The sequence below is a fragment of the Cherax quadricarinatus genome, chromosome 24, assembly GCF_038502225.1.
Source record: "Cherax quadricarinatus isolate ZL_2023a chromosome 24, ASM3850222v1, whole genome shotgun sequence".
NCBI lineage: Eukaryota > Metazoa > Arthropoda > Malacostraca > Decapoda > Parastacidae > Cherax > Cherax quadricarinatus.
In genome coordinates, this window is record NC_091315.1 from 2,800,981 (window position 1) to 2,813,585 (window position 12,605).

Below are 12,605 nucleotides of genomic sequence, written 5' to 3' on the forward strand. Positions count from 1 at the left end.
CATAGATATGGTAAGATTGTGGACAGTGGAGTCAGAGTGCACATGCTGTGGATTCCATCTCACATTGGTCTTCAGATGCATGATAGAACTGATAAATTGGCTAAGCTGTATGCTTTCAAAGAGGGGGTAGATTACAATCTTGGGTTGTCATTTAGCAGTTTGAGAACAATAATACGAAAAGAACTTCAAATGAACTTTATTGACTTAAGACTTAGGGAGATTGACACAAGTCAGTCCATCTATCATCATTCCATCATGCAGGAGGAGCCACATGTCTATGGTGCATCCAACAAAATAAGCAGACTCTTGGATGTCACTACCGCCCGGCTCCGGCTGGGTTACAAGTATCTTTGGCAGGTTAAATCACCACCACCAGATGTAGACCAAACGAAATGTAAACTTTGCCAGATGGACTATTGTCACACCCTGCGTCATTATGTACTGGAGTGTGATCAAATTAATGAATTTAGAAACAACTCACTCAGAAATGTTCAAGAAATGGCAAAGTATTTTATCCACAGTGGTATATTGCAGACCATTCTGGAGAAATACCCTGACTTTGCTAGCTGTAAATAAAGCATTACCACATGTGTGCATGTGTGTGTACTCACCTAGTTGAGGTTGCGGGGGTCGAGTCCGAGCTCCTGTGTGTGTGTGTGTGTGTGTGTGTGTGTGTGTGTATGTGTGTGTGTGTGTGTGTGTGTGTGTGTGTGTGTGTGTGTGTGTGTGTGTGTGGGTGTGTGTGAGGGTGTGTGTGTGTGTGTGTGTGTGTGTGTGTGTGTGTGTGTGTGTGTGTGTGTGTGTGTGTGTGTGTGTGTGTGTGTGCGTGCGTGTGTGTGGGTGTGTGTGAGGGTGTGTGCGGGTGTGTGTGAGGGTGTGTGTGTGTGTGTGTGTGTGCGTGTGTGTGCGTGTGTGTGTGCGTGTGTGGGTGTGTGTGTGCGTGTGTGGGTGTGTGTGTGCGTGTGTGGGTGTGTGTGTGTGGGTGTGTGTGAGGGTGTGTGTGTGGGTGTGTGTGAGGGTGTGTGTGTGTGGGTGTTGGTGTGTGTGTGTGTGGGTGTGTGTGTGTGGGTGTGCGTCCTTGTGTGTATGCATATATTTGTACGCTCGTGTGCACATGTCCGTGCGTGCGCCCTCGTGTGTGTATGTGCGCACGCGCACTAGTGTGGGTGTATGATCCACTTAATATTTGTATTTATAACTCATTACAATTGTGACCAGGTGTGGACGTATCAGTGGTTCATTACTTCGTAATTTGCTCATGACTGTAACCATGTATAGGAGTGAGGCTGATTCATTACCTCTGTAACTTGCCATGATTGTGACCAGATCTACCTGGAGTTCATTACCTTTGTAACTAGTTCAGCTATCATAACTTTGGGGTCCAGTCACTGGACCCATTATGTACCTTTGTAATCTTTTGACTACCGCCCACAGGATGGGTATGGGGTGCATAAAGATATTAAACTAAAGTGTGTGTGTGTGTGTGTGTGTGTGTGTGTGTGTATGTGTGTGTGAGTGTGTGTGTGTGTGTGTGTGTGTGTGTGTGTGTGTGTGTGTGTGGTGTGTGACTCAACAATCAATATTTGCACCAATAACTCATTACAGTTGTGACCGGGTGTGGAAGTGTGAATTGCTCATTACTCTATAATTTGTTCATGATTGTAGCCATGTATAAACGTAAGTAACCATTCTACAGAATTCATTACCTTTGTAACTTGTGAGCTCATTACCTTTGTACCTAGTTCAGCTATCAAAACTTTGGGGGCCCAGTCCCTGGACCCAGTACGTACCTCTGTAATCTGTAAATACCTTTGTAACTTGTCATGATTGTGACCAGACTTACCTGGAGTTCATTACCTTTGTAAATTGTGAGTTCATTACCTTTGTAAATTGTGAGTTCATTACCTCTGTAACTTGCTCAGCTATCAAAACTTTGGAGTCCAGTCCCTGGACCAATTATGTACCTCTGTAATCTTTTGACTACCGCCCACAGGATGGGTATGTGGTGACTACCGCCCACAGGATGGGTATGTGGTGACTACCGCCCACAGGATGGGTATGGGGTGCATGATAAACATATTAAACTAAACTAGCAACTTTAATTTCATTGTCCCTTTTAGCTTTTCTTATACCCATTTTAACGTCCCTCTTAATGTCAATATACTGATTCATAAGATGACTCTCACCTCTTTTGATACGCCTATAAATTCATATTGATAGCTCTCTTCATTACCCCAGTCAACAGATGATAAGTGTTCTCTAAGCCCATTGTAATCTGCTAAGCGAAAATCTGGGACTGTTACTGAATTGTTCCTACTATCATACTTCCATTCAATGCTAAATGTAATTGATTTGTAGTCGCTAGCACCAAGTTCCTCTGAAATTTCTAAATCATTAACAAGGGATTCATTGTTTGCCAGAATCAAGTCAAGCAGGTTATTACCCCTTGTAGGTTCTGTCACAAACTGCTTCAAAAAACAATCCTGAACTACTTTTAAAAAGTCGTTAGATTCTAATTTCCCAGTCAGAAAATTCCAATCAATATTACAATGGTATTATGTCTTGTGGCCTTAACAATTTCCTCCCATAGTAGTCTCCCTTGGTCCCTATCTAAGTTTGGGGGACGGTATATCACTCCTAAAATAAATTTTTTATGCCCCTCTGAAAATTCTATCCAGACTCTGTATGTGTTACTTCAGACTTAATACCCGTTTTTATGCAACAGTTCAAGCGATCTCGGACATACAATGCCACCCCATCCCCCTTCCCGATACTTCTATCTACTTGGAACAATTTAAAACTCTGAATGTGACATTCTGCAGGCATGTCCCGTCTTTTGGAATTAAACCATGTCTCAGTGATGTCAAGTACATCAATGTTACTTGCACAAGCAACTAATCTCAACTCATCCATCTTATTCCTAGCACTACGGCTATTAGCATAATATATTTTTAAAGACCCTCCTTTCTCTTTACCCTTCCTGCTCATATCCGTTTTTCCACTAAACCTATTACTGTCCTTGTCGCCTAGTGTCACTGGCTTTCCAATATCCACCTCATTCTACCTATTACTGGTTCCCCTAGAACTCATAATATTATTACACTGGGACTTCACTGTATTCCCACCAAAACCAATACCACTAACTATTCCTAGTTTAAAACCTTAACAGCTCCCTCCACTGCAGTTGCCAGTGCCCCCACCTCAGACCTAGATAAGTGAACCCCATCCCTGGCATACATGTCATTTCTGCCATAGAAGAGGTCCCAGTTGTCAGTGTTACAGACGGAGTTTTAGGCGCCCTTATCAAACACAAACAAAAAATATAAAACAGGAACGTACACCAGTAAGCTCGGTAGTCAGTAAATGCAGTTATTTCTGAAGCACAATGATGCAAGAAATGCATAGATAAGAATTTTAACTAGCAATTCAAGGCACTGGTAAAAAAAAATTCTAAACGGTAACAAGCGGTTCGTACGCAGGAGGGAATGCATATAAATGACCTCGAGGGAGACAGGAGCTGTAGTTGGGCAACAAGTGTAGTCAAGGACAAGATAAAACCAATATTACAAACTAGTAATACCACTGGAGATAGCAAACAAGGGGACTCCACTAGCATTAGTGAGGATGCATTACCAAAAGCAACTGGTGAGAGCCCCATTGTTAGTGCTAGTGAGGATAGGAAAGAGACAAGTAAACATGCACCAACAGGGAATACAGTCACAGAAACCCAAGGCAAACAGAAACCAAGCCTGTGCACATACTATGCACTTGGTATCTGTAGGCATGGGAAATCTTGAAAAACAGATGGGACGTGCAACTTTGACCACCCTAGAAAATGCCGTGCATATATGACAACAGGAAAATGCAAACTCCCTTCCTGTAAGCTTTTTCACCCTGAAATGTGTCCCTCTTCAGTACAGGAAAGACTGTGCTATAACTTAAATTGCCAGGCATACCATCTAAAGGGGACAAGAAGATAAAAAACATCCAGGCCATGGGAAAACCTGGGTAGCCACAGCCACTCAAGAGGGAGAGGTTTTTTTTAGTGCCAGGAAGGAAAAAAAACTGGCTGGAAATGGCAGAAATCGTACACCAAATCCAGTCATTCCTGGAGTGGAACCACAGTCGATGGCCTCCACTGCAAATCAACAGATACAGATACTAATGCCGGAAAAAAAATCCCCCCCCAGTACCAACAATACCACCAGTCCGATGACATTCTTCTTTGCAAATATACAGGGTCTAAAGCCAGCAACAAACAACAAAATACCTTTCATCCGTGGACTGCTTGCAGAGGCAAAGGCAATGTTCGCGGCTTTCACTGAGACCCACATAAAGGATCACTTGGACAACGAAATATGGATCCCAGGTTACAACCTATACAGATGCGACAGAGTGAACAGGCAAAAGGGGGGGGGGGGTTGGCCTGTACATTGCAGAGTCACTTGTTTGCACAGAACTGCTTAATGCCTCAAATGATGTAGTGGAAGTTTTAGCAGTAAAGATCGAGAACCAAAACCTAGTCATTGTGGTAGTCTACAAGCCTCCGGAGGCAACGTCCCAGCAATTCCAGGAACAGCTGTTAAAAATTGACCACTGTCTGGAAAATCTGTCAGCTCCTGCACCCAACATCTTGCTCCTGGGGGATTTCAACTTAAGGCACCTAAAATGAAGGAATATAGAAAATAATGTTGTTGCAGTAATAATACCAGGAGGCAGCTCTTACGAAAACTCACACACACACGAGCTTTTAAATCTCTGCGCAAAATTCAACTTAAACCAGCAAATAATAGAGCCTACTAGACTAGAGAATACACTAGACCTCATCTTCACTAACAATGATGATCTGATACGAAATGTCACCATATCAAAAACAAGATACTCAGATCACAACATAATCGAGGTTCAGACATGTATGCGCGGAGCCCCAGACCGACATAATGAGATTAGTCACGAGGGAGCCTTCACCAAATTCAACTTCAATAACAAGAACATAAAGTGGGGCCAAGTAAACCAAGTCCTAACCGATATAAGCTGGGAAGATAGACTAAGCAACACAGACCCCAACTTATGCCTAGAACAGATTAACTCGGTGGCACTCGATGTATTCTCAAGGCTTATTCCTTTAAGAAAAAGGAGTAGATGTAAAATAGAAAGAGACAGGCGCTCCCTTTACAGGCGACGGAAAAGAATAACAGAGCGGCTAAAAGAGGCCAATATATCTGAAATGCGTTGGGAGTCACTGGTCAGAGAAATAGCAAACATCGAACTTAAGCTAAAGGAATCTTATAGGAGTCAGGAATCGCGGGAAGAATTAAAAGCCATAAATGAAATCGAAAGAAACCCAAATCAAAGTCGAGATCAACGTCCAGTATTGGGCCCCTACTTAAACAAGCTGGGTCCTACACAGATGACAGCAAGGAAATGAGTGAGCTACTCAAGTCCCAATATGACTCAGTTTTTAGCAAGCCGCTAACCAGACTGAGAGTCGAAGATCAAAATGAATTTTTTATGAGAGAGCCACAGAATTTGGTTAACACAAGCCTATCTGATGTTAACCTGACGCCAGATGACTTCGAACAGGCGATAAATGACATGCCCATGCACTCTGCCCCAGGGTCAGACTCATGGAACTCAGTGTTCATCAAGAACTGCAAGAAGCCCCTATCACGAGCTTTTATCATCCCATGGAGAGGGAGCAAGGACACGGGGGTCGTCCCACATTTACTAAAAACAACAGACATAGCCCCACAAAGGGGGCAGTAAAGCAACAGCAAAGAACTACAGGCCGATAGCACTAACATCCCATATCAAAAAAATCTTTGAAAGGGTCATAAGAAGCAAGATCGCCACCCATCTAGAAACCCATCAATTACACAACCGAGGGCAACATGGGTTTAGAGCAGGTCGCTCCTGTCTGTCTCAACTATTGGATCACTACGACAAGGTCCTAGATGCACAAGAAGACAAAAAAAATGCAGATGTAATATATACAGACTTTGCAAAAGCCTTCGACAAGTGTGACCATGGCGTAATAGCGCACAAAATGCTTGCTAAAGGAATAACAGGAAAAGTTGGTAGATGGATCTATAATTTCCTTACAAACAGAACACAAAGAGTAGTAGTAGACAACAGAGTAAAGTTCGAGGCTGCTACGGTGAAAAGCTCTGTTCCACAAGGCACAGTACTCGCTCCCATCTTGTTTCTCACCCTCATATCTGACATAGACAAGGATGTCAGCCACAGCACCGTGTCTTCCTTTGCAGATGACACCCGAATCTGCATGACAGTATCTTCCATTGCAGACACTGCAAGGCTCCAGGCGGACATCAACCAAATCTTTCAATGGGCTGCAGAAAATAATATGAAGTTCAACGAGGAGAAATTTAAATTACTCCGATATGGTAAACACGAAGAAATTAAATCTTCATCAGAGTACAAAACAAATTCCGGCCACAAAATAAAGCGAAAACCAACGTCAAAGACCTGGGAGTGATCATGTCGGAGGATCTCACCTTCAAGGACCATAACATTGTATCAATCGCAGCTGCTAGAAAAATGACAGGATGGATAATGAGAACCTTCAAAACTAGGGATGCCAAGCCCATGATGACACTCTTCAGGTCACTTGTTCTATCTAGGCTGGAATATTGCTGCACACTAACAGCACCTTTCAAGGCAGGTGAAATTGCTGACCTAGAAAATGTACAGAGAACCTTCACAGTGCGCATAACTGAGATAAAACACATCAATTACTGGGAGTGCTTGAAGTTCCTGAACCTGTATTCCCTGGAATGCAGGCGGGAGAGATACATGATTATATACACCTGGAAAATGCTAGAGGGACTAGTACCGAACTTGCACACGAAAATCACTCACAACGAAAGCAAAAGACTTGGCAGACGATGCAACATCCCCCAATGAAAAGCAGGTGTGTCACTAGCACGTTAAGTGACAATAAAATAAGTGTCAGGGGCCCGAGACTGTTCAATTGCCTCCCAGCATACATAAGGGGGATTACCAATAGACCCCTGGCAGTCTTCAAGCTGGCACTGGACAAGCACCTAAAGTCGGTACCTGACCAGCCAGGCTGTGGCTCGTACATTGGATTGCATGCAGCCAGCAGTAACAGCCTGGTTGATCAGGCTCTGATCCACCAGGAGGCCTGGTCACAGACCCAGAACTCTCTCCAGGTAAACTCCAGATAAACTGCATTTTCCTTACAGTATTTGTCCAGCCAGCAATTGACACCAATTGCCCTGGACAACCATTCATTTCCAACTCCTCTCCTTGGCAAAATACCACATATGACAGGGTTCCTGCCCTTCTTCCTAATTATTTCTACTGCTGACCTATACCTGCTAATGATCTCCTCACTCCTACGTCTGCCAACGTCGTTGCCTCCCGCACTGAGGCAGATAATAGAATTGCTCACATTACCTTTCATGATGTCCATATGGCTAACAATATCCCCCATCCCAGCCCCAGGAAAACATACCCTCTGCCTCCTCTTCCTGTCCCTATGACAAAAGGCCCTATCCATGAACTTAACCTGACTGTCTCCAACTAAAACAATGTTCTTACCTTCACTTGTGGAATTCGTCATGACGTTCTCAGTGGTCTTCATTGGGGTTTCTAGGGATATCTCACTCACATCTGCCAATGCTTCACTGGTGCTCATTGTGGTGGCCCGGTGGTCTGGGTGGTGGCCCAGTGGTCTGGTGGCTAAAGCTCCCGCTTCACACACGGAGGGCCCGGGTTCGATTCCCGGCGGGTGGAAACATTTGACACGTTTCCTTACACCTGTTGTCCTGTTCACCTAGCAGCAAATAGGTACCTGGGTGTTAGTCGACTGGTGTGGGTCGCATCCTGGGGGACAAGATTAAGGACCCCAATGGAAATAAGTTAGACAGTCCTCGATGACGCACTGACTTTCTTGGGTTATCCTGGGTGGCTAACCCTCCAGGGTTAAAAATCCGAACGAAATCTTATCTTATCTTACCCAGCAGACAACCCACATTCGTCAGGTAGCACCGAAAATGGGTTGGAAGTTTCCACAGTAGTCTTCTGGTTCTTCGTTGTTTCTGTCTCTTCAACAGTCTTCTTGATCCTCAGCTTGGTTCCATGTTGCCCGGCCACTGACCAGGTTCCCATTTTAGCCCGAAGACTCACAACAGGAGGATTACTACGAATCCTCTTGTTCTCCTCCGTTAGTCGCCGTATCTCCAACTTAGCGACCCTAAGCTCCTCTTTTAGCTGCTGGTAGAGTTCATCATCACCATCACTGAGTGTGGGAGACAAGGAGACTCCACAACAAGCACCAACAATATCACCATCACAGAGTGTGGGAGACAAGGAGACTCCACAACAAGCACCAACAATATCACCATCACTGAGTGTGGGAGACAAGGAGACTCCACAACAAGCACCAACAATATCACCATCACTGAGTGTGGGAGACAAGGAGACTCCACAACAAGCACCAACAATATCACCATCACAGAGTGTGGGAGACAAGGAGACTTCACAACAAGCACCAACAATATCACCATCACAGAGTGTGGGAGACAAGGAGACTCCACAACAAGCACCAACAATATCACCATCACAGAGTGTGGGAGACAAGGAGACTCCACAACAAGCACCAACAATATCACCATCACAGAGTGTGGGAGACAAGGAGACTCCACAACAAGCACCAACAATATCACCATCACTGAGTGTGGGAGACAAGGAGACTCCACAACAAGCACCAACAACATCACCATCACAGAGTGTGGGAGACAAGGAGACTCCACAACAAGCACCAACAACATCACCATCACAGAGTGTGGGAGACAAGGAGACTCCACAACAAGCACCAACAACATCACCATCACAGAGTGTGGGAGACAAGGAGACTCCACAACAAGCACCAACAATATCACCATCACTGAGTGTGGGAGACAAGGAGACTCCACAACAAGCACCAACAACATCACCATCACAGAGTGTGGGAGACAAGGAGACTCCACAACAAGCACCAACAACATCACCATCACTGAGTGTGAGAGACAAGGAGACTCTACAACAAGCACCAACAACATCACCATCACAGAGTGTGGGAGACAAGGAGACTCCACAACAAGCACCAACAACATCACCATCACTGAGTGTGGGAGACAAGGAGACTCCACAACAAGCACCAACAACATCACCATCACTGAGTGTGGGAGACAAGGAGACTCTACAACAAGCACCAACAACATCACCATCACTGAGTGTGGGAGACAAGGAGACTCCACAACAACCACCAACAACATCACCATCACTGAGTGTAAGAGACAGGATACACTACACAACTGTAGTAGTTCTGACAATAGCACCATAAACAGCATCACCAGTAACGCAATTTCTCACAGCATGCGACAAAGACCGTTAAACAGTGGCACCACAACTACCACCAACACCATAACACAGCATAAAATCCACCACTAGCACCACCATCACCACCATCACCACCACCACCATCACTAGGATTATCAGTAACAAAACCAGTAGCCCATCTAAGCAACACCATCACTAACATCACTACTAGGAATACCAGTAGTGCCATCACTAGTACCACAGCTAGGATCACCTAAGTACTACAACTAGAACTGTTACTAATAACACCAGTAATTCCATCACAAATTAAAAGAAACAGCAGATCACAACTAATATTGTATTATTTTCCAGTCAAAACCACTGAACACAATCCAACACTAGCACCACTAACGACATCAATTACACCACAAAAAAGTAGGAGACGTGCAACAAACTGACATTAGCACCACTAGCAATGCCATCACACACTGTAACATAAAGTACACAGATCATCACTAGCATCACCATCACACTGTAGAATACAATACACAGTCAATCATTAGTACCACCATCACACACTACAGCATACAGTACACAGTAGGAGAAATGACACTGTTTCACTAGCCTCACTACTAGCACCGTTACTAGCATTTCCACAAACACCACTTAATACAAGAAACAGTTCGTTTATATTACAATCACTTTGATCCTAGTTACAACATCATGCATAGAGATACAGGAGATATTACGCAAATAGCACCAACAATAACACTACAACTAGCACTATTACTAGTATATCCAGTAACACATTCATACTCAGAAAGAGGACAGAGTGGAATACTCACAGAGGCCCTCAAGTTGAATCAGTGTAGAGGTCACAGCGGTGTGGAGCTTTGGAAGGAGGCAGCGAGCATGGTCGTCACTCACCACAGACACCTCAAGATGCTTCAGGCTACGAGGCAGCAGTGACACACCATCAGCACTCAAACAACCTTGGAATCTTACAAGGTCACTCCTGAACCAAAAGAATGAGTTTATGAGTATCTTTCTCTTCTCAATTCATCATACACATCAGCTTCTCTGCAGCAATGTACATTATACCAATTGTGATGATCAACAACATTGTAACACCTTGTACATTACACCAGGTGGTGGTGATCCAGTACAGTGTAATGCTCTATATTTCACCAAGTAGTGTAATATAACACTATATATATATATATATATATATATATATATATATATATATATATATATATATATATATATATATATATATATATATATATATATATATGGTATAAACCTTGGTAATAAATACCGACAAGTTGGTTTAGAAAGACACGTAAGCAAACACTATAACATATTTATTAGAAAACGTTTCGGTCCTGGGACCTTGATCACTTCTAACATACAGAGGTAGAAAGACATTATATATATAGGCGGAGAGTGAGATGTGACGCACGTGACCTGAGGAATGTCATAAGAACATAAGAATGGAGGAACACTGTAGAAGGCCTACTGGCCCATGCGAGGCAGGTCCTTATCAAAACAACCTCTGCCTATGATGAGGACGGGTAGACGATGAAATCATGTGACTCCTGTGTTGTTGGGTTGGTGCTGCTTAAGTATCATATATGCCAATGTTTTTGAAATTTTGTAGTTTCCAGTATTGCGTTCTATAGTGTCGGTGACGGTGATTAGTGAGGCTTCTAGGCACCGTCGGCGTCTGAGGTCTGGTTCGGTGAGAACGAGTTGTGCCTCGTTCCAGTTCATCAAATGCCCCGTGGAGTCTCTGTGGAGGACACAGGCGTACCTTACATCGTCTCTGTTAGACGCATTTCGATGCTCATTCAGGCGGACTGCAAGATCTCTGCCTGTCTCGCCTACATATTTCTTGGGACAGAACCCACAGGGGATAGTGTAGACGCCTGCTGTAGAAGTTAGAGGTGTGGGGCTGCGTTTCGTAGCAACTTCTACAGCAGGCGTCTACACTATCCCCTGTGGGTTCTGTCCCAAGAAATATGTAGGCGAGACAGGCAGAGATCTTGCAGTCCGCCTGAATGAGCATCGAAATGCCTCTAACAGAGACGATATAAGGTACGCCTGTGTCCTCCACAGAGACTCCACGGGGCATTTGATGAACTGGAACGAGGCACAACTCGTTCTCACCGAACCAGACCTCAGACGCCGACGGTGCCTAGAAGCCTCACTAATCACCGTCACCGACACTATAGAACGCAATACTGGAAACTACAAAATTTCAAAAACATTGGCATATATGATACTTAAGCAGCACCAACCCAACAACACAGGAGTCGTATATGTTTCGCTCTCCATACTTAAGCAGCACCAACCATTAGTTGCAACAACACAGGAGTCACATGATTTCATCGTCTACCCGTCCTCATCATAGGCAGAGGTTGTTTTGATAAGGACCTGCTTCGCATGGGCCAGTAGGCCTTCTACAGTGTTCCTCCATTCTTATGTTCTTATGACATTCCTCAGGTCATGTGCGTTACATCTCACTCTCCGCCTATATATATAATGTCTTTCTACCTCTGTATGTTAGAAGTGATCAAGGTCCCAGGACCGAAACGTTTTCTAATAAATATGTTATAGTGTTTGCTTACGTGTCTATATATAAATATATATATATATATATATATAATATATATATATATATATATATATATATATATATATATATATATATATATATATATATATATATATATATATATATATATATAACAATTAAGGGTAATCAACTACAGTATAATATTATATTTCGTCAAGGTGGCAGTGATCAACTAAAATGTATCATTGTATATTATGCCAAGATATCAAATACAATGTAACACTACAATACCGTATAGTGCACCAAGTACTTTACAGTTTATTCTTTACAGTTTATTTGGCATTCATCATACACCCACTAGCATACCCTCTCAACCAGTCAACTGGTACAGTTAGATGACGCAGGTTATTTAGGGGCCCCACCACTCTGTTGGACTGTCCGGTTTAAATCAACGAATTAGATGAGAGCTTGACCACATTCAAGTTGATGTTATGTGTTTCCCCTGCCTTGGTGGCAGAGGCTGTATGCTGGTCGTATACACTCATACTCACTGGTCTGTTTTGAGGTGTAAAAAGACCACATGGTAAGAGTGGCTCGTTGCTCACTTGCTCAATATTAATATTCTGCTGATTATATAACTATGTAAATACTGAAAATTACAGGATGATTACAAAAGCAA

The 12,605-nt window shown here is 43.5% G+C and overlaps 1 protein-coding gene across 1 annotated transcript in view; it reads right to left on the minus strand.

Moving 5' to 3' along the window:
• Nucleotides 1–12,605, minus strand: part of LOC128690676 (uncharacterized) — a 56,533-nt gene that overhangs the window by 16,196 nt on the left and 27,732 nt on the right. The window contains exon 4 of the mRNA XM_070088151.1: nucleotides 10,191–10,360. Coding sequence (XP_069944252.1) covers nucleotides 10,191–10,360 — 170 coding nt within the window. The remainder of the gene's footprint in view (nucleotides 1–10,190; nucleotides 10,361–12,605) is intronic.